Genomic DNA, 23,719 nt, shown 5'->3' on the forward strand with positions numbered 1-23,719 from the left:
TACCTCTTTTTTCCAGCTAGCAGATTCTCATGAGCAAGAGTCAAAACCAGAAAAACATGAAGAAATCAGGGCACACGTTGAAGTCAGACTTTTCTTAGAACTTTAGGAAGCCAGGCTCAATGACCAAAGAGAATATCTGGTAAAAAGCAAATCTTCAGCCACTAACTATTATTTAATGGTTTATTTTGTGAAAATTAAGATATTGGCAATTATCTTTCCTATGTTTGATAAATTCGATTTGTTCTGGGAATTTGTATGAGTTCATAATGCCCTGAGAGCAAACAATGTCCCACTATGGATTTGCTTGCCCCTTGCCAAGGAAACATTTCAATGTTGCAGCTAAGAGAAATGTGAAAGATTCTATACTTTCAGAAGAGCTTTGCAAAAGCCACTACCTTCTTTGAAAGATCAGTGTAACTGAAAAACTTGCCTCTGAAATTTCATGGGAAAAAGAAATTTACTCTTTGAGATTCTATTGAGCGTTTAAAAAGAGCCACCTGAGCCTGCATGTAGCTGTACTTCAATCCACCTGCCTTGTATGCATTTCTTTGGTCTTCTATCTGCCTGTCTTCACTGACAATTTAGAGAGGTCAGGGTCTGGGAGATCTGGAGAGAAAATGGCCCCAGTTGCTCATTTCTCCATTGAATGTAGAACCTTTAATAATTTTTGTTTTCAGGTCTCATGGAAAAGGTTAAGTTTGCATGTCCTTTGCTACTTTTAAAAATCTGCAGATATTACTGAAAATTTGAATGACTAACCAGCCACAAATTCAAAATTCATAGTGTTGTAATGACTATGCATAGTAAATAATGTGTCAGTATTATGGACAGCAAGGTAGAATTTCTAATTAAGATCCAAAATCATGTTAGAATAAATTGGGTATTTTGATTTTCATTAAGAGTCAAATATAATTCATGTGGCAATCTGAATATAGACAGTCATTTCAACTACTCTATTAGCAGAATTATAAACCAGTTTCAGTCCAGATCAACATGTATATTGCCCACCATTTAAAAGTATATGACTATATTTTATATTTTGAATTGTCTTACTTCAAACAAGTGACTGTAATTTTATTCTGAGCTATGAAATTAGCACTATAAAAACTATCTTCAAATGTCAAAGGGCTTCCTAACTTTTGTATTTTTACATCTTTACTTTCAATTTAAAATAGCATTTCCTGAAATACTACTGGAAGAAACTATAGCTTTTCACTGTTGTTTTTTAAAGATCCTGTGAAATTTGATGAGCAAATCCTTTACTCTAAACTGATGAAGCTTCTAGATGAAGAAAACAAGATGCTGGACTTCCAAGGTAAATAACAAAGTCAATTGCATAAAGAAAAATAAAACTCTTTTGAGTCTGCATGTGGGGAGGAGAGAGGGTAATCCATCCCCTTGAACTTAGGAGTCAAAGGGATGATGATTTTAATGCAATTCTGTAAGGTCATTTTCTCCAAATGTTTTTGTTTTGTGTTATGTTTATGTGGTTTTAACTGTAACTTAAGTGGCGTGCTTTCTCTAGATTGCTTCACTGCACGTTGAATTCCACACTTACGAAAGAAGGCAGGAAATATCATTGTTTATGTGTTCAAATCTGGAAATGGAAATCCTTATTTAAGCTGATAAATGGGCAGGCAATTTGTCTGATGCGCAGGTCATGTTACACTGCTTCAGGTTATCTATACAAGAATTTACACTAACAGACGAGTAAGAAAGTGTTTTCTGTGGCTTTGATAGAAAATACAAATTGATGTTCCATCTACAGTAAAAAACAATCAAGTATATGAGAAGAGATTTCTTCACCTCAGGTGAACCGTCTTACTTTGATTTCACTAATTTTTAAGGCATTACTTTAAAACTGGTTGATTCACGAGACCTTTACCATCACAGCCTTTACACAAGGCCCATGTCTGCTGCGCTCCTCTGGTTCATCCCGGAGAAGTGACGTTTGTACAAGCCCAGCTCAGAGCTGTCCTTGTATTCTTTGCCTATCCACCCTCTCCTTTTTCAGGAGATGTCTTTTGAGGCTTCCTGTCATATTTCAGCAATGCACGGACCTAGTCTGTCAGAGAGACGGAGCAGGCGGTTGCCGAAGGCACCGGAGCTCCAGGAGCTGCAACTTGTTTTATGACTATTAAGTTTATAAGCAACTTAGTTCTGGAGAAAGCAAATGTTTTCATTTGCCTACGGTTGCAAAATCTCTTGAACTGGCACTGATCATATCAGTAACATCTTTGAAACCCGTTTTATCTCATTTAAATGCAAGGAGAAAAAAGTGCAACCATCACAACGAAATTCATGCAGATACTTTGAGCAAAAAACTTTACCTTATTAGCAAGATCTCAATTGTTCTATGTTAATGTCAATTCTGTGACAAGAAAATGCATCAGCATGTGTGTCTCACTGTCCATGTGCACATCAGAGCCCCCTGTGCAGACATGAGGGCAGCAAATGGGGGACGCACTGCAGGCCACTGCTGTGGTGTGTCTCAAGCTGTGCCTCAGTGCTTTTATTTCTTAAAAATGCCATGAAGGGTATCAGAGCTAGTCCTGTGGGTGAAGCTGCACACTGTTCTAGCTGAATTTATTACTTTTTTTTTGCTTGGGTGAAGCAAATCCAGAAAAGAGAGATTTTCCTGGGGATGTGAAGCTTGTGCAGTTTCCACCTCTGTGCATATATCAGGGTGTATTTATTTCTGCCTGGTTTTTTCCCTCCCAGTATTTGAACCAGTTGGTCACTTCCAACCCTTGTTTTTTTATCAGGGAGCAAGTCTCACAGGTATGGCTTCCCTACCAGTTTTATGGAAGTGGGCAGTTGAGCAGAGCAGACAAGCATTATTAATGTCTCCACTGAGGGAAAAGCTAATATGGGAGTTTGACCCTTATTAGCATCAGAAAAACCATAGAAAACTAGGATTCATTTGGTTCCACTCTTATAGAACTGCTTCGTTTCTTCATTTGGCCACTGAGCTGAAAAATCACGTAGTCATACAGCCCTAATTAATAGATGATCCCCAAAGGAAAGGAAAGAACATGGCTCAGAATTTATATAATTGTATATTTAAAGCATTTTGTGGCTGAGCAACATGTTGGTCACTCTTGTGGTATGTGTTATTTCATATTATAAGGAAACTTAAGAGGCAACATTGGTTGTTTGTTTTTAAAGATATAGACTACATCTTTTTTCCTTACATTTTTGTCAATATACAGTTGTGATCCATGAACATTTTAAATGATGTCACGTGAATGCCATAAAAAGTAACTTCTATTATATTGTTCTTTGGCAAGAACCAAAAAATCGAAGTGCCAAGTTTTGCAGAATTTTAGTTGTCTGAACCTGGTGCATGAGCCTTCAGCACTGAACTTTTTTAGATACAATTTGTGCATGGTTTTCTAGACCAGGTAGCCAAAATTATTTTTCCATGTGGAGTTTGTTACAGCTTTATGCATCAAACCCATCCTGAGGTGTAGTCTGCTGCTGAATATACCCTTTAAATTATCATCTCAATATATAAACTGCTGCTATCTGATGGACAAGTACAGAATTAAATGAAGTCACAAGCAGTCAAGCTAATACCGGAGAGATTGTTTTAATTACAGTCCAGCATCTGTAAATGCAGCCTGTGCTGAAGTGATTTAAGCTACAAGGAAAGCATGACTCTCAGGGTTAGGTACATCCAAAGCAATGAAAACTTTTGATGCCCATGCTAACAACTTCTAGCAACAAGTTTTTAATTAGTTTATCAATCCATTAATGAATTTTCAGCCATTTTATCCTCTGTGTACAAAGCAGTAGAATTTTTGACTTTGGCTAACTTTTGTAGAGTGAGGATTTAGTTGCTTTTCTTTGGTCAAGTATTGCACTGGGGCATGACCTCAGTCCTCCTGTGGATCAGTTCAAGCAAGGACCAACCTGATGCTGACCAAGTTTAAGAAGTTTCTTTGCAAAGACACTGTGGAAGGAGTAGATCAGCTGAACTAGCCCTGTTCTCTCCTTGTTTCCAGTGCAGGCAAATGAGCAACTGTGCTTAAATGAGCATATCTATCTTTTAATCAAATATTTTTCAAATCTAAATTGTAATTTATCACTCTATTTTTCAGAGTTGCTTCCCTTGAAAAAGCTTTTGAAAATGCTCTCTTCTTTTGCTCTTTTTTGACAAAATTTATGCTAATGAGTCCAGTGTCTTCCACCGAAATTGCGTTCACTTGGTATGATTCCTCACAAAAATAAGAAACACAAAAAAGAAAAAGTATATTTTGATGAATTGCTTCATGTTTATCTTTCTGAACCAAATGGTTTTATTCCCTTTTTGACTATTGCTCTACCCTGAATCTACTGACTTCCCAGGATGTAAAGTTGCAGTGCTCCTGTGAAAGCAGTAGAGCAGCTGATTTATACCAGCTGAGCATATGGCCTGTTGTGTACAGCACAGCGTCAAGGGGAACAAGAGATGCTCCATCTTCTGCTTTTGGCAATGTTTCTTTTTCCTGTGCTTCCTGGGTTTTTTTCTCTCCTAGCCAAACCCTTAATGTTACAGTAAATTTAAATGTAAATATTGTTTTGTTTTTGCAGTTAATAGTTGTAGGTCAAATCACTTTTCATTAGGTTTGTAAAGTGCTACATGAAGGGATGTGTACCCTAAGGTAATGGTTTGAGTTGTTTATATCTACTGTACATTTCCCCCAACATGATTTTGAATTGTATCCTGTTGTAATTAAATAGAAAACCCACCCTACTTCCTGTGTGTTGGTGGCACCGAGGTGATTTAAGTGCTCGGGAGGCTTAACAATTAAAGTCATTAAACAATGAGCAGTGAGCGAAACTGGAAATGTTAATAGCCTTAGTTTTATCTTTCCTTTTCTGGTCTTCATTAGAGAATGAAAGACTTCAAAGGAGACTGAGGGAAAAAAACCCTCTCTTTTAACTGCTTTCATGTTGTAGGATGGACAAAGAGAAGCAAATAACTAGATATGGCAACTTCTTTAAGAGATAGGCACAGAGAACCATAAAAGCTTACACACAGAAATATGAAGCAAGACACATAGATGTGGGCAATCTGATATCTGTTATTTTTTAGTGATCCTAATGTGGAGACATGACCAAAAATAGTTGTCATTATTTATGATCCAAACTATTAGTACTATAGCAGATATCAATGAGAGGATCTAAATGTTTTTTAACATAGCATGATCAATTAAAGTGAAAAAAGACCAAGTTTCTCTTTAGGCTGACTTTATGAATGCGATTTATTTTTATTTATGTGGTGCATGTACCCTTATGCTCTGCATATGTTACTGTAGTGAAATCAGGGGAGTGTTGTGGGTGAGAGCAGAACTGGACCCAATTAATTAGGCAGGAACTGTATGCATATACCTAGGGAAAGGAATTTAATCATTGGGGGTGAGTTGAAAGGAAGACAAAATGCTTGATGTAGCTTCACCTAAAGCTCCTATTCAATTGCAGTTATTACTCCTCTTCCTCAGGAAGGACTGCTAAAGTTGTTTCAAGTCCCAATCCCTCTAAGATTAACAGGTGAGCAGGGTGCCAGTGGAAATGTAGATCATGCCTTTTAAAAAGTACCTAAGGAACACACTGCACATACTAAATTTGTACCTGAATTAAGATGTTGCACTTAAGGACAGTTTTCCTGGCACTTGACACCTGTCAGTTGTCTTACTGATGCTGTTTCATACTAAAGTGTTGGTGGGCCAAACATACTAGCTGAGAAGGTAATAACCAGTGAATGAACTCCCATTTGCTGAGAGATAGTCTGCCACTTTTGTTTCCAGCAGCCCGTGTCGTCAGTGAAGATTTTCCGGACGCTGTAATGCCTGTCAGCTCCAGTAAGGCATGTGACCTTCACAGGGAGCTCGAAGATGAAGAGATTCCTTCATATATCGAACAGTTTGAGAGAGATGTTCAGGATGACATAATTCTGCTTGGCAGCTTTTCACTGGAACAGGTCAGAGTTAAGAACTATAAGACAATTTTATCACTTGCTTCATAACGTGATGCTGGCTTGTTAACCTTGTACACCCCAATTCTATTTCTCTGCCTGGCAATACTTATATTGAAAGAGGAAAGGATAACCATTGTCATTGGCATGCTTTATGTGACTGACACTTTGCTAAGCTAACAGCAGGACCTTTATCTTTGTCTCCATTTCAATGTGAATAAAAATAGATTGCCTTCATGGCTTCTTTCCTAAATAGTGGAAGATCTCTGACTGCTATGTAGTAATATTGCAATTGAGTTTCAATCAAGAGACTAAGTCTAGGACATCTCTCTCTGCCACATTTAACAGAGGCTTATTCATCAGTGAGCAAGCTCAGATTGGAGCCCAGGGAGGATTTATGTAGCAATGTTCATTGTACAGAGGACAAGATTATTTCCCCATTATAAATCTGTTATGTTTGTCAGGGTGGCAAAGGTTTCTAAGGTTTTCTTTTGTCATTCATGGCATGAAGAGACAGGTTCTGGTTCATGTTGACAAAGGCACAAGCAGGGCTGAAATGATACTTGTGGGCACCTAATGACCATTTGTCCCTTTGAAAAATTTCATACTAAAACTAGAGGACAGGAAGAGAGATTAATTGATGAATCTATCATTTTTAATTAGCAACATGAGAACAGCGCACTGGCTCTCATGGGCTTAAAATAGGTTATCCAGTGACTGATGGTGATCTAAGTAAGCTTTCTTTTATTTTCAGGGGAAGTTTTCAGATTTTTTTTCCACTGCAGGACTAAACCTTATCACTGCCATCTGCATGATGGTGAGGGACACAATTCTCTTCCTTACTTCTTTCCTCTAAATCCTGTAGCTATATTTCATTCCTTGTGACTTTTTATAGCTGTATACATCATGCATGGAAGGTGGTATGGGTAATACTGTTCAGAGAATGTGAAATGGAAGGGAACTGTGAGGGAAAAGGACTCAGATGGTACTAAGAACCTCATCTGCCTCAAGGGACTGATGGAGAATGAACCTGGGGAGAGGTGAACAGAAAGTGGTGCACCTTTCCAGAAGATTATAATGTGTTGAGAATTTGCACTTTAACTAAGTTTGGGGTATTCAGATGCCCCCAAAACTTCATGAGGCTCTGTGAGACCTGAAGGAACACAACAGATGTGTCAAGACTTTGTTTACCCTCCCTCTAAACATGGTCATATGGCTGATCATCTTGCTTGGAATCTTTTTGAAGGTGTTCAGCAGAGTTTGTTTCCTAGACAGAAGCAATCTATCTGGTCACCCCAAAACTACATTCTTCTGACAACTACATATGTGAATTTACCTGTAAGACTATACAATACAATACAATATGCTTTTCTTCCTTGTATTAGTCCAAAAGGAAGGAAATCCTCATTTAGTGGGATTGATTGAACTGGTTTACCATGAGTTTTCAGACAGGGACTCATTCTTTATTTTGCAACAAAGAAGTCTTGAGTGCCTGTGTTTTATGCCCATTCCTCACACATCTCTAACTTCAGTTTTTCATGCCCTGCTAGGGAATTTAGTCCCACTGACACGGCATTAGCTGTCACATCTGCATTCTGCAATACAAGGAGTATGAAGAAGATCCTTGTAAAATCTGAATTGTCTTCTAGATCAGTGATCCATCCCTTCCTAAAGTCTACAGGAATGGTGTATTCAGTCCCTTTGAACAGAAAATAGAAGAGCTGACATTGGAAGTAGATGCTGCAAACATCATGTCATTGTATTGGGTTTACAAATTTTGGTAGTGGTGGGGGTGGCTACAGGGGTGGCTTCTATAAGAAGCTGCCAGAAGCTTCCCCCATGTCTAGCAGTGCCCTTCCCTGGTGGCTTCAAGATCAAACACTGGCCAAGGCTGAGCCAATTAGAAATGGTGGTAACACCTCTGTGACAATGAATTTAAACAGGAAAAAAAAAAAAAAAAAGGCAAACAAGCTATTGCACGGTTGTAATTGTGGCCAGAGAAGAGCAGAGTGAGAATTTGTGAGAGGAAATGCCCTGCAGACACCAGCCGAGGTCAGTGGAGAAGGAGGGGGGAGGAGGTGGCAGAACAGGTATTCCCTGCAGCCCATGGTGCAGCCCATGGTGAAGTGGCTGTGCCCTTGCAGACTGGGAGGACCGTGGGGATGCAGAGATCCACCTGCAGCCCACGGAGGAGCCCACACAGAGCAGGTGGATGCCTGAGATGAGACTGTGATCCTGTGGGAGGCCCATGCTGGGACATGGTCCTGGTGGGACCTGCAGACCAGTGGAGAGGAACCTATGCTGGAGCAGGTATCCTGGTAGGACTTGTGATCATGGGGGGGACTCACACTGGAGCAGCTTGTCCTTGAAGGACCGCATTGTGTGAAAGAGTGACACTGAGCAGTTTGTGGAGAACTGTTGCCATGGGATGGACTCATGCTGAAGAAGTTCATGGAGAACTGTCTCCCATGGGAGGAGCCCCAGGCTGGAGCAGGGGGAAGGACTCCTCTTCCTAAGCAGTGGCAGGAGCAACCTGTTCTGCCTGATGGTCTGACAGTAGCCCCCATTCCCAATCTCCCTGGGCTGGAGTGGGTGGGAGGTAGAGCTGGGAAGGAGGGAGGGCTGGAAGGAAGGTGTTTTTAAGGCCTTACTTTTTTTTTCTCATTATCCTGCCCTGATTTTGTTAGTAATAAATTCAATTAACATTTCTAATTCTATCCTGTTTTGCCAGTGATGATTTTTAGTGAGCAATCTCTCCCAGCCCTTATCTCAACCCATGAACCCTTCATTACATTTCCCCTCCCTTGTCCTTCTGCAGAGGGGAGTTGACAGAGGGCTTTGGTGAGTACCTGGCATCCAGCCACGGTCAACCCACTACAGTTATATTGCATTCCAAGACCTCTAGCAATAGTGTGGGCATGTTAATTCTTGTTTAATTGATCTGCTTTATTCTTTAATGGACCTCTTTATTCTTTGATCCGTGGGTATACCCCTGCAGCATTGCGGTGTTGATGCTTTTCTGCAACAGCTACCGGTTCATTGTTAGACTGCTGCCATGGCCCTCAGAATCTGTTGCTGCTGACTTTGGGATGCTTCCAGCTTTTGTTGCTTGAACGTGTATTTATTGGTTTGTAAAAGTCTTTAATTTTGTGCATGGCATTTACTTCTTATTCAGTAGAAAAACCCTTCCCTTCTCTCTGCAGGTTTAGTGAGTAGCAGATGTACTTTAGCCAGCATAATTTATGATTAGTTAATTTAATCTGCCATAATGACATAAAGTGAGCCTGAAACAAGCTTCTATCAATTTTGCCATTAGAGGTAGCATAATATTTTCAAATGTCTACAAAACTGAGTAATTAACCCTTGGGCTGGGTAAAGGAGTCTAACAGACATCTCCCTCACATTCCTTTGTTTTGGCAAAATGAAAAAAAAAAAGTGGGAGCCCAAGGGTTAAAAATACCAGGGGAAATTTTACAGTATGTGAGACTGGTTTTATAAGTGAGGTTCAGAAACACACTTGAGTTGCTGCTGTTTCTTTTTAGGCTGCCAAAAATTCTCTCCAATGAGGCACCTGATTTACTCTGGAGCATTGCTGGAAGTGTTGGCATGAAAAGGATAGCTATGTATCAGCTATCTATCCCTTAGTTAGCTGTTTTTCTCTGCTTTGTAGCATTACAAAAAATGGGTGGCTTTTTTTTAAACAGCAGCTCAGTGCGTGAGATGACCATGATTCAAAGCTTTTGAAAGGGCAGATGCATTTCTCAAAATAAAATTTTTGGAAAAAGGGTTTATGTTAGATTATAGCTCTGTAACTTTAAGCTGTGTTGTTTCTTACTTCATGTCTTGCTTTGTAAATGCAGAAACTGAGAGCTGAGTTTGGCAAGAAATGCATAAAGGGAGATCTGATAGATTCTTGCAAAGAAAGCATTAAGCAGATGTCAATGTTCTGTTAACAAATGCATTAAAGAATATTAAATTTGGAAAGCAGTGCTGTTTTGTGTGACCTGCCATGTAGACACAAGGATTTCAAAGGCCCCAATGACATTTGCTTTCAATAAAGAAAAATAAACTCTGTTGCAAGAAAATCAAAACTTGAGACTGTGTTGTGGTAGAAATTGAGGAGGTACAACCAAGGCTGGATATTCAGAGCACCACAGAAAACCATTTGTCATGAGACAATGCAGGGGCACATGCTGAGGGGTGGAACTTGATCTTTCAGGGCAGAGAAATATGCAAGGAAATACCTGAAATAATGCTGACTTACCGTGTTTGCTTAAAAATGGGGTGCTCTCAAAACATGACAGACTGCTGAAGATGGAGCAAACAGTGGTGATTGGAGTGAGATTGCACTTGATGAGCTTTTGGCAACATAATCTTGCAATACACTAATTTAAATTCCATGGAAAAGTACTACCAACTCTAGAATTTTGAGCTGTTTCTGAACTGAGATAATAAAAGTGACTACTCAGTTTTATGTGGTTGTCTCAGAAAAAAAAATTTATAATGGGGTGACTGAAAGGATCAGTACTGCTCCACAAACCAAGAACATCTTTTCTGTTTGCCCACCCTCCTCCTGCAACTTGGTTAGTATTCTTTACCAGGGGTAATTTGTTCACAGCCTCCATCTCTCTCCATGAGTTTCAGCTGCTACACTTACCCCTCTGTGCAGGGCATAGCACCTTGCAGGACTTGATCATCATCACTATATAATCAGTTTTGATCCATTACCTCAATGTGAATTACTCAGGAACCTCTGAATATAAAGTGCACGTTTTGCTCTTCGGTACCAGCAGCTGAGTTACCGTAAGAAAGGAGCTATTTGTTGCAGGTGGAGAGTAATAAAATGTTGTCTTTCATCAAAAGATTTACCTTTTGGTTAAACAAAGGTTAATGCCTCAGGGTATTAGGTCTAATACTCTTACAGGGTCATTATCATCACTGCTCTGACTCCTTGCCAAGTCAGAGAGATCAATTTATATGATGATGGAGAGGTCAGTTTTCCTTTCATTAACAGTGGATAGAACATGGGTAAAATTTGGTACTATGTAAGATGGTAAATTTACTCTCCAATCATGAATTTAACCAGTGGGATCTGACCTCAGTTTGATAAACATCAGATAAAGCACCAACACACATTTGCTCGCATGTTCTACCCTGTTGGATAATACTGTCGTAGAGGGATATCTCAGAATGGTTTGGGTTGGAAGGGACCTGAAAGGTTGCTTATATCCTGATGGTACCTACAGACCTCCCCTCATCACAGCTTTAGCCTACTGAGCATTGTACAGTCCATTGTACAGTCTGTTCTGAGTATAACCCTTGTGGGAATATACTCACCTAAGAGCAATGCAGAGTTGAAGGTGACTTTTCATCAGAAGAAACTGACTTTTTGTCATTTACCAGGACCTTAAATGAGGGTCATGTGTAAATGAGTTGGGATGGAGAATTTTTCTTGTTTGTTTTCTTTATTTTCCTTTTTTTTTTTTCTTCCTGAGAATACAAAAGCTGAAAATGTTTAATTCTCATTCTATCTTAAAAGTGGGTGACTTTATTTTAGGCAAGCTACCTATATGCTACATACATTATTTGGCTGTCAAAGCATTTCTACAGTCAGTTAATATAATGGTTTCCATTTCATTTGCATGATATAGTAGGAATTATGTTATCTTCTTTAGCACATAATTTTCTTTTGAAATCCATCATTAGGCTGAGCTCATTGAATTCATTATCAGTAGCTTGTTCTTGCACCTGTGAAAAAAATATCACAGAATACTATGTTTGGGAGTAAAATACAAAAGGTGAACTTCCCAATGGTTGGGATATTGGGCTTCTGTCCCTTGGACTTCTGATTTCCTGCTCAGTGAGAGCCTATGGCCCTCAGATGGGTGTCAGCACCCGTAGTCTGGGCAGACCCATAGTCTGATGTAGAAGCCATATGTGTAGCACAGGGACTTCTCCACACTGTAGGATGGCAATCTGAGATTTCTAAATATCTTCATTCTATTAGGCTTGTTCCTGTGTCCTCGGTTGGAAGCCTGGGAACCTTCCAAATTTCTAAGGTTCCTACCTTTTTGCTTCTGGGCACTCAGATACTTTTTTGTTTTAAAGGAGCTGGGGGGGGATTGAAGAGGGAGCATGGAGATTAACATAAACATAAACAAAATAGTGGAAAAGATGTTCTACATGTTTGTTAATAGTCTATAGCTGCCCTTTTAAATTGTGGCACTTTTTTGATTGCTTTGTCCAGGAATTATATGAGTTTCCTTTTAAGTAAATATTAAGAGTTTCATTTAAGTAAATATTTAAATGGAAGTAATGAAAATCATCCATATTTCCTATGTTTTTCCCTAAAAATGTATTCACATAGTTTTTACTGTGTTCTTTCACACTTTAAGATCAGAAGGGCAATTAAAGAACTGAAGTAATTCTTGATATTCTATTGAGCTGGAACAATGATTCCTACAGCTGCTGTAAATGATGATACTGCATTTGCTGCTGCTTAAGGTAATCTGACTGGTCAGCTCTCTGGCTCATTATCCCACTATAAACTCCAGTAAGGAAGTCCATTTCTGTGGTTCAATAAACAGAGGCAATTGGAAAGATTCCTCAAAGAGAATTAGTGATTGCCAAATCCTGATGAAGTTTAAGAGACTTCATCAAGTACTGGCCACCTGTTAAAAGAAGCAAAACTCAGATTAGCATTGTAAGGAAAGTATCATCATTACTGATGAACAGAGGCACAAACCTGCAAAATATAAGAACAATAAAACCAAATTTTTAATTGCTCATGTATTCTCCAGATTTTTTTTCCCAGGGTTGTTTTATTTGTATTTTTAATACATTTGGAGCCATACTGTAGTCACAGGTGTAGCTAAGTCTACCTTTGGATAGCTTTTACGACAGGGGTACTCCTTAGCAACATTAATAGACTACATGGATTTTGAGCTGCAGATAAAGAAATTGCTCTATATGGTGCAAAGTTCTGCCTCTGTAGTCTTAGAGCAGAGCTGAATTTGTTGAACCTGTGCTGTATGGCACATCTGACCTTTACTTCATAGAACAGATTAATTCAAGTGGAGAAGAGCCAGACCTCTGGAGCCTGTCTAGTCCAACCTCCTGCTCTTGAGGTGTATTGAGTTTTTCATGTGTAACCAGACTTTTTAAGGGCTTTGGAGTTCACATCAGTCTGTAAGTGGGAAATATAACCAGTAGTCTGTAAGCTGAAAGATGTTAAAATACTGTGAAACAGAGTCCAGTTGCATTACATGCCTGCTTATTTATTTAGTACAAAGCTGAAAAATCACCACTGTTGTTCAGCCTGCTGGCAACCCGTTAGCACAGTTGGTTTCTCTCATTACTGTGCCAGACCCTTAGACAAGATGCAGTTTTCAGGACTAGGTGGTTATGATGAGAATATGTAATAAAGTCAACATGTTCACTCAAAGATACATCAGCACAATATGATGTTATTATACAGTTGCTTATATCAGCATTCAAATCAGAGAAAGATCTCAGCTGAAAATGTGAAACAATTTCAGCAGAGACTTGGAGCAGGATGTGGGTTTGCAGGAGGAGGTCTGCTCTTTACAGAGAAAAATCATTAGGGATGGCAACTCATCATTGTGCTGTTTTATTTGAGAAAATCATACAGTAAACCGTACTTAGTGTTTTTTCTATTTCTGTAATTTTCATACACTAATTGTAAGTGAGCATCTTTTTTAATTGTAAAGTGTTCAAATATGTCTGCACACTAAAAACAGAGGATTATGTGAAAGGGAGTACAAATGGGAATTGTTGGATAAAGTTAAAGTCTATACTTTTTGATTACAATTATAATGGAGACAGATTTGTGAGGCAATGCTTTACTGACAGTCAGAAAAAACAGGGACTCAGAAAGATGAAATAGATTGTAACCTCTGGCCTGAACATGATTTTTTTGGGCAGCTCTAACAAGCAAATTTGTTGCCATGATTCAAGTTTTCCCTATCTGCAAAACAGACCTAAAATTAGATACCTGTGTTGTGGAAGAGTAAGAGGATTAAAGGAATAAAGTTTCATGAGGGACTTTGAAAAGGCTTTACAAATAATAAAAACATTCTGTGCTGAAATTGACAAACATTTTTAAATTAAAGAAGAATGGGGGAAAACCACAATAAAAATGTCAGTGTTTCCGATTGGTATTTCTTTTCCTTTTCCCTTCAGTTGTGTCCCGATTCACTGTCAGTATCCATAAAGTGGAAAAAGGTTGTAAAATGCTGAAGTTCATTACATAGCTTATGAACACTTTTCCATTGTTAATGTAAACTATTCATTTTAGATCTATAGATTGGCATAGTTCTCTTTGGTTTTCACTGGCATCTCTCATGCTGCCTGGCTTTATACTGGAGGGAATGTATTCCCTAATAAAATGTGGTTAGTGTCTTCCATCATATCTTGGTAGCATATTCTGTTATATCTTACTGTTTAAAAGTAAGAATCTTTTAGTAGCTGGTGATTTCTAGGCTAATCTGGAGGCATCTGAACTTGTGGAACTTTGACTAAGATGTTTCTGCTTAAAGTCTCTTAATCAGTGGCAAAAGACATTTCAGAATTACATATTTTCAGTGCTGGCTGTGGTAGTCAGATGTTCTCATAAATGGCCTTGCATTCTCTTACAACACTCTAGATTTTGATGAGGATACTAAAGGTTTATGACCTAGAAGCTACATCTTCTCAACAGTAGGAAGCATCTGAAGGAGCACCTGGTGCTTCTGAAGAAACTGTAGGTCATCTCTCTGTCAACAGCAAGACAGAAATGAGAAGAATGAGTTCACTGTTTTGAGACTGGAGAGGCAAAATCTTTGTTTTGTAGAAGTTGGGTAGCTCTGCAGCAGCCACAGCTACTCAAAGGAGTTTTCTCAATGCATCTTAAGCAAAGTGATTTAAGTTCTTTTAATTTGTAAGTCCAGTCCTATCATCTTGGATCAAAATCCTGAATGAAAACATCTCTGACTTTTTGAGAAAATTCAGGTCCTTGTTTATCACACCTGCTTTACCGCTGGATCTAGTTTCCATATCTGTTCAAAATTAGCGTCTTTGATATATATTCTTATAAAAGCACTCACCTTGATAGCAGAATACTACTTTCCTCTGTTGACTGGTAGCTCAGTTTTCGCTGCATTGTTAGAAATAATGTGATGTTTTACAGATTTGTCAAAATGATCAGCCTATAATCACTAAATGTGTCTGTATCACTCAGTGTAATAAGGTTGTAGCACGACTAAAGTAAATCTCACTTTGTGTTCTGCAGTATCTGTTTTAAAGGAGAGTTTGAGTTCTGTTACAGAACACTCAACTGTCTAAGTTTTTAAGTTGGTTCTTGTGTACAGTAAATTAATTTTCTATTTGAAAGGAAAGTCAGGGAGGATTTGCTTTGTTGCCTTTTCTCTTTCTCTTTGAAAAAACATCTAAGAGTTTGTGGTGCATTTTTTTAGCAGAGTGCACCATCAATAATACTACCATGTGTCCAGGGTTTGGCACAACTTTCCTTTCTGGTTTGTGGCCATCTCCTTAACAAGGTCACACAAATTCCAGCAGGTAATGGGTAGTGCAATTTTCAGAGCAAGTCTTATCCAGCTCCTTTGGTCTTTGCTTCCAATGAAGGGCACTCAGTTTAACTTACCTCTTCATGTCTCCCTTCCCTGTGACCTCTCTCTACAGCTAATATGGAGCAGATAAGCCTCTCAGAACTTCAGTTTGCCTGAAAAGAATGTTAACTTTTCTTGCAATATATTTTTTTTTTGTTCATCTCAAATGTTTCTTCATTTTTTACCTTGTTTTGTGGTGTATACAGTGCATTAGATATTGAAGTCACTGGGAATGAATCTCCACACAGCAGCCAGACTGTGAAGGAGGAGAACTAGGTGGCACCAGTGGGACTTGAGATCTGGGTTTTGTTTCTAGTCCTGATGACATTTTGCTTGGTGACCTCTCCCTTCTCCCATCTGTAAAAATAGAGTTGGCAGGATTTCCATCACTGAAAAACATTTTAGGATGCAGAGATGGAAATTCTAAGTAAAATATTTTATTTGGATATCTGCTTAAACCTAAAAAAAGTCAGTACTACCTGCACTGTGATAGCCCAACATGATGTTTCAAGGAGTGGAACAAAGGGGAAGCACCAGCTCTGCATGTGGGATTGCTGTGGGCAGCAGGAGGCTGCTGGAGACCCACAGGCTGTGTCTCCATGCTGCCTCTGCTGCACCCTGACCTGCTGAGGAAGACATGCAGGAAGGTTGTCCCCTACAGCAGTCCTTGCATGGAGTATGATTTTTCACCAAGGCCAGTACTCCACTGGCTGTTTTAAATTGCCATGGGGAGAGCTCCTCAGCAGAAGGATGTAATAGACTAGGACTGACCAAAAAGGGGTGTATGTGTGTGTGTGTTTGTGTGTGTGTGTGTGTAAATGTTTTCCCTAAATGCTCCATTTTTGCTGAACAATAAAAGCCAAATTGATTTTGCTTCAAAGCTTTGCTGAATGTTGTGGGCTTGCTTTCAAAAGAAAAGGATGTGTTTGGGTGGGGTGTTGTTTAATTTTTCTAATTTTTTGAAAAGTGCTACACAACCAGATCCTGCTATTTGTGAAGTAGATTCACGCTGAAAATATCCAGTCAGCATTGATTAGTAGTGTTGAGTCAGGTTCTTGTCTTTGCAGAAACAATGTGCACCATTGTGTGTGTCTAGGCTGAGCCCAGATTGAAAGACCTTTTCAAGCCCTGCTCTCAGCAACACGCTCTGAAGTCAGTAGATAGGCCATTTGTGTAATTAGACCTCAAGGTAGCTGATGAAGAAGCCAGGAAAGACGTGTGAAGGAACTGGCTCACAGCTACAGCAGAGCCTGATATCAGGGTGGGGATAGGACAAAGTGGTGCTGTGATTGAGCCCTTCTGCCTTCACAAAACTCTGCTTTTCCCAGTACCTCCTGGACCAGTGGTTTGCAGATTTTAGCCACTTACTTTCTGAAGGGGCCCTCAATGTCTATAGAGAGCTGGAGCTAAACCACATTTCATGCCTTCTCGTTGGGAACGCCCGTTGTCAACAATGGGTCGTTGTCACAGTCCAGACAATGCTGGTGTCATGATGAGAAACAAGTGCCTTGCTATGTGGGCCATGGTACATGCCATTGAGAAAAGCACTTGGTTTATTCCAGTAAAGCTCAGATTCAAGGGATATTGCAGAAATGTCTATTCCACATTAAAAAAAAAAAAAAAAAAGAATGTATGTGGGCTGTTCTGTTTTTGAAAACTTACACATTTTTTTCCTCTATTAAATTGCTTCCTGGCGATGGAAATGTCTGGGAATTTTTTTTTTTTTTTTTCTACTGCATGTACTTTCCTTTAGCCTGCACACCCCTGAGGTAATTAGTGTAGGTTAAAATTTACATAACTGACTTAGGGGTTTTGCAAATAGGAAAGATGGAAATTTATTCAAGGTGGTGAATAATTCATTTTAAAGCAAGTTTCCTGTTTTTTTAATCATGTAGAAGATGTATTACAGACTCATAGAGGTTTTCTGAATAGGACCTTGAGCACTGAATTTTTGATATATTTTTTTCTTAGTATAGGTAAAGAAATATTAACCATGACTCATTGCACTTTTCCTGTTCAATAAGATTTGAATAAACTTAACAAATTTATTAGGTAGATGATAGAGCTTTTTAAAAATTATCATGACACACTGTGACAAATATTTTACTAGGATCCAGAAGAAATAGTTTTAAATCATATTCCCATTGCCACTTCAGAGGAAGAGATGGAAAACAGTGCAGTTCATACAGAGAAGCCTGATTCATATTTTCTTTTGAATATTCATTATTTAATTAAGATTAAGAAGATAAACAAGGGGATTGGACAGCTGTGGGAGTCTGGTAATAAAATAATTTTTTTTAAAGAAAACTTCTTGTAGGGGGATACAGTATGGGTAAATGAAGGTGGTATAGAACCCCCAATGAGTTGCAGCTGGACCAATTACTAAAGATTAGAAGCAGGCCTGATCTTAACAGGCCACACCTGTAGCCAATAAGAACAAGTGGTATAAAAGAGTGGATTGGTGGGCTCTGGAGTCAGATGACTGCTGCAAGGGGCAGGAACAGTCAGTGCTTAGAGGAGCTGCTTGTGAGAAATATTGAGGGGGTATGAAGCTCTGGTGATATGAAATCCTTGCAGTATAATGATGTTAGAACTCATGGTAGCTAAGACAGCAGCTTCTTTACTACTGGGTCAGTGTAAGCCTGGAGTGGTAATGTCTGAATGTTGTTACAATATTATGGCTACTTGATATTTTACATGAAATGGGTTTGCTATTTCATCTTATTTCTTAATCTTAGTACTCACCTCAAAAATAGCTTTCACGGACATCACCAAGAGCTATGTCCAGGAGAAACACTATTCCAACTTTCTGAACTTCAGCTTTAACTGCCTCTGCCCAAAACTTGAGACCTCTTGCCATGTTCCCTGGTGACTGCAGCCCGTTGGACTGTGGGGAGTGTCACAAGGTGGTTCTGACAGCCCTAACCAGACAGTGACCAGCTCTGCTGGAGCAGAACTCCAGAGCAGAGCCAGCTGCCAGCCCTTCCTGGGGAAGTGGTGTAGGTAGTGATTTACCCACGTGGTGAAGAAAATCAGTGCCAGGAGGGATGGGATGGGAGAGAAACAGGTCCTGCACTAGAGAGTCCTAGTAAACTTTAACCAAAAGCTGTCCAGGAGCAGGAGGGCTTGGTTCTCACCAGTGGAGGGGCCGTGGTGAAGGAAGCATTGCCCGTGACACAATTGCAATATGGAAGACTGGAAGGTCTCATTTTGAGCTAGTTCAGTCATGCCACCTTTGTAATTGTTTGTGAGTGATGCTTGACCTGGAGGATTTATTGCATATGTCTGAGGATAGCTGTTGGGACTGCCAACAAATCCCACTGTTCTTTAAGGCAGCCATGTTGTCTCTGCTTTAATTTTACGGTGTTAAAAAAGTTACATTAAAAGCTACATGCGCGGGCTTTTGTTGTTTTTGTCTGTTTTTGCACTCAGACAATTTTAATTTTGGAAATAAGTAGGGTGTTTTGCCTTAGTCTTCAACAGACATTTCCAAGCTTCCTTGAAAAGAGCCAGAAATTTGTAAAAAAAATTAAGAGATTTGGAAGAAAGGAGAGACTTTAACAGCCAGATATGGAGCCCTGATGGGGAGTTTTTCTCCCCTGACTGTTGCATTGTCTCCCTACCAAAATGACTTTTTGCCTTCGAGGCTTGATGAGAGTAGAAGTGGAGCACAGTTTCACACTGTTTGGATGACAGTCTAGGGTACACAGTGGGATGCCTTCTTCTGTGTTGGTAGTGTTGTATTCACATTTTATGTTGGTCTCAGGGACACCCAGTAGAAGATCCAGACAGCAAGTGCCCTTGAATGTTCAGCAAGATCTCTGAACAGTGCAGGTCATGGGGAAGAATTTTGTTTTCATGACTGTACAGCCCTCAGCAGTTTTTGTTATGAATTTTTGCACACACAACACATCCTAATACATGCTGATGCTAGCTTCTAGATGGAAAGACTTTTTTCAACTTGCATTGCAGGGGAAAAACCACTTCAAGCCCTCCAGCTTCATGCTGGAGAGCTGCAGAACTGTTGGGGGAGAGGACTGCTCATATGAGTTAGCCTCCCAAGCGCTGTAAACTACAAAAATGCCAGTCCTTCTCACCAAACATTTAAAAACTTTTGTGGTAAGACAAGAAAGACATCACAATTTGGAGGAGATTTCAAGCAAGGCTTTAAGATGTGAGTTGTCTGGTCTATGCCTAACTGCTTTGTGTGCTGTTTTGTTGTGTGTGTGTATGAAAGCACACTTGAACACGTGTATGCTTACATATGACTGTCTGATTAGGTCTTGTAGTAATAAGGATAGTAGGACACTACCATGTACAAATATACTTTGTACCAAAAAACTTTTAAAACAAGATGAGAGCTCAGTTTCTCTTGGAAATAATGCGGTAAATATGGGAAAACACACAGGGGGGAAAAAAGTTATGGCAAAAAAAAGTTATAAAGTAATGGTGGCTAAAGTTCCTCACTGCTTCTGAAAAGCTTCAACCAGAGGACCTAAGGCAAACCTTTGGAAAATTGCACATTTATAGCTTTTATTTCCATATTATTTCTGTACACTTGGAAATAAATTCTGATTTTTCTTTTTCTTCTTGGCATGTGGGACTCAAAGCACAAGAGAGCTTCTCACCGCAAGAAACAAAAGTGGAGATCCGGGATTCATGAACTCTTTCAAAGGTATGTCAGATAAAGGCTACTTTGTAATTCCATCTAGTGTACCTTCCTTCTAAAGATTTTTCAGTTCTTTACAGATATTAATGAAGGGAACTTCTCCCAAACAAAGGACCTCAGGACTAGAAAAATTAAGCCTGTGGCTTTGAAAGAGGTCTCTGTTTTGGATTACCTCTGTTTTCAGATACCCAGCTTGGACTGTAGTTTTTGAGTGCTACACACAGTGCACTTCAAAAGATGGCCAAATGGCTTGTCCCACCATCCTTCATCCTTGCCTCTGAATTAGTCTTAGAGAGTGAAGGAAATAGGAATTGAAGCAAAGTTTTTGTGATCAATGACCTTCAGATAAATACATGCATCGAATTAACTCCAAAGAAATGAACAGACAAAATAAAAGCCCTCATGAATAGAGCAAAGGAAGCCATGTTCTGCTGTGACAGCTGATGAGCATGCTGCTGAGCACAAAAGAGGCCTAACTTCACTGAATAAATTATTGTCTTCAGTCTCATACTCAGAAAAAGGAGAAAAATGGTGCAGCTAGGGGAGATCAAATGTGGTTATTTAAATGTTTGATGTTCAGTAATGAAAACTGTTTACCTTCATAATTGTGTATTAGCAGCTAATAAAGGCAATAGATACAGTAGTTTAAAAGTAATAAAATCAACAACAAAGTGTATTTAATTTTAAATTGAATTGCAAGCAAATGGGCATCCTAATGAACCCCTGTGTCAATGCAACTCTAACCAAATTAAGTGAAATAATTTCCATCATGAGAAGTGAAGTAAGTACAAAGTTCCAAACAACTTCTGTCCTTGAGAATGCTTTAACTTCTCAGATGTTTCAGATCTATGAGTTAGTTAGAGCCATTCAAGAGTCATCTTTTGTTATATTTCTGTTCAGGACAGCTGGATCCCAGTTGACGTGATTAAAGCTCAGGGATAAAACTTCAGATATGGTTGACCCTGTGCTTCATGTATTCACTTCTTAGCACTTGAATCTTGTCCTATTTCTCATCAGTCTTGATTTGGGCAAAATTTCCATGTACTTCATTGCCACTAGCATTCACACAGACCTTCCAACAGATTCAGTTATTGCTTAGGAATTTATGTGATACAATTTTATTGTAGAGGAATCTGGAAAACAGTTTAGCTATGAAGCAGTGGTAATTTTGCTGATAATATGTAAATATGTACATATTCAAAAGAAAAGAAATGGTCAAGGTCTGAATAGAAAATGATTTATAGCAATGTCCTATGATCTCGGGGGCAGAAGCATCTGTTTCAGAAGAGGGGAATGTGAAGCATTTGTTACCTAACATGCATGAGTCTGGGATGTTTAGCATGACTGTAATTTTCTTAATGAAGAACCATGTTATGTGTTAATCTTTACAAATGAGGACTTATCTCATATAATATAGCCTCATATAAGGAGGAAAATGGGAATGATGGCTCTGGTATTGAAATTTTCAAAAGCAAGTCAGAAAATACTGAAGAAATGCTTCAGAAATGCAGTCCAGAGAAATGCTGTTGGTTTTGAGTCTTGATTCTTTTCTATCTTTTCCTTTTTTTTTTTTTTTGACTGAACACCAAGTGATAGCATTTTCTTTTTGTGGCTAAAGATGTAGCAGAGTGCATTTGCTTGGGAACCTAGGACAGCCTATTCTCTGATGCCTGTGTTGTAGACATCCCAGTCAACCCTGCATTGCAAGTGCACCTGATGCAGTGGTTTTTCCTTTGCTCCATGCAGCTCCTCTCAGGAAGCTGCAGAGAGTTCCCTTGACCTCCAGCATGGCTCAGGGCCAGCCTGCTCAGCCTCCACCTTCTGAGACCCACCATGTCTTTGTCTGTGCCTGCCCTGGCTCCACCTGCAAGTGTGGCTGGAATATTACCAGCACTGGTGACTGGCTGACCCTCCCTGGCCTCCTAAAGCATGTTGTGGAAGCAAGAGCTGATGTGTTTAGAAGCCAGCAGAGCATTTGCAGATGTTTTTACTTAGGGTCAATAATATTTGGATGCTGATGACACTTAGGAACAGAGGAATTACTCATGGTTCTGTGTCTGTTGAAAGAGGGGATGGGATTGCCAAAGCATGCAGCTTTATAGTGCTCATTGTAAATGACTTAGTTTTGCATTTGCTCCTGCTGTGTTCTAGGAATGAGGTTTTCTCCATAGGGTACTGTGCCTTTTGTGTATCCTGTGTACTAAGAAGGGGGCAGCATTGGGTTGTCCACTGTTGGGCTATTCTTGCGCTATTTGCTGATATTCTGTGCTGCTATAGTGACCTTTCTTCAAAAACAAAACCCCAACAACTTTGAGTTTATATATTACCCCCCCAAATCACTTTAAAAACAAAAGATGTTAACATGTGAATAACAAGGAAGGTTCTGTAGTTCACATACACCTGAAAGTTTATGTGCATGTATATAATTTGTATATATAGCTCTTGTCCTGTATATATTCTGAAGATTTATAAATTTTGTGAGATATACATATAAAATTACAAGAAGTTTTTGGGAAAAAAATAAAAGTAAAATTTTTTGAAACAAAATTAATTTTTTTTTAGTGGTTTAGAGCAACCTAGGCCCCAAAGAATCAGTGTTTTCCAAAAACCTGTCCAAGTTTATTGAAGCTGTCAGTCAGTTTTCAAGGCGGTGATGGAGACAATGGCTTCCAACCGAAATATTCTTAACCTGGATCCTAAGTCCCAAAGCCAGAGTTGATTACAGACAGGCAGTGAAAGCTGGGGTTCCTTATGTTGACCTGTGATACAGACTGAGAAATGCTGGTCTTGTGGTTTTTTTTTTTTTTTTTTTTTTTCTTTTTAATACTGCTTTTTGAAGCCTAGGTATTTCTCTGCTTTAACAAACTTCTGTTTCTCCTGGTCGCCCTGCAAGTCTTATGGTATGTTCAAGGAAAACATCAACTGTTGTATTTCCAACAGCAAGTGATTTATGTATGTGCATTGTAGTTCATTTCTTTTCCATTCTTCTTCCTTTTTAACCTCTGCAGAGTAGGAAGTCATCTACTGAAAACAGAGCAGAGTGGAGTTGAAGAAGAAATGGTAGCCAGCTTTGGTAACATTACAGATGTGAATACTGGATTAAATGTAGCAGCAGGACCTCGTGGGAAGGTGAGATTCTATATGAGTGCTCTTTTCCCTCATATTAACTGCTAAATCACTGGATCAATTGCATTCCATTATTATCTTTTGTTTTGTTTTTTTCTCTTTTCATAGTTTAAGAGGATAGAATTTAACAAGTTTCAAAATATGCTTTCCAGCAAAAGTAACCATATGCTTAAAGAGAATGTCTAAAGCTATTAATGATGAATCATTTGGGCATGGCAAGAGTTCTTCAAAACAGTTTGTCAGTGCTGGCCAAGCAAAGTCTTTCAGCAGGAGATGAGACAGCTATGCCACCATGCAAATGAGACAGGCTTGAATTATGATGAATCTTCTATCTCCTTT

General features: G+C 39.2%; 1 protein-coding gene across 1 annotated transcript in view; it reads left to right on the forward strand.

Annotated features, from left to right (window-relative positions):
- The window catches only part of LOC132324813 (orofacial cleft 1 candidate gene 1 protein homolog), a 29,364-nt gene extending 20,292 nt beyond the window's left edge, over positions 1–9,072 (forward strand). The window contains exons 5-8 of the mRNA XM_059841371.1: positions 1,232–1,315; positions 5,796–5,965; positions 7,609–7,718; positions 8,988–9,072. Of these exons, the coding sequence (XP_059697354.1) occupies positions 1,232–1,315; positions 5,796–5,965; positions 7,609–7,718; positions 8,988–9,072 (449 nt within the window). The remainder of the gene's footprint in view (positions 1–1,231; positions 1,316–5,795; positions 5,966–7,608; positions 7,719–8,987) is intronic.
- Positions 9,073–23,719: the final 14,647 nt, after the last annotated feature.

Source organism: Haemorhous mexicanus, chromosome 1, assembly GCF_027477595.1.
Source record: "Haemorhous mexicanus isolate bHaeMex1 chromosome 1, bHaeMex1.pri, whole genome shotgun sequence".
NCBI lineage: Eukaryota > Metazoa > Chordata > Aves > Passeriformes > Fringillidae > Haemorhous > Haemorhous mexicanus.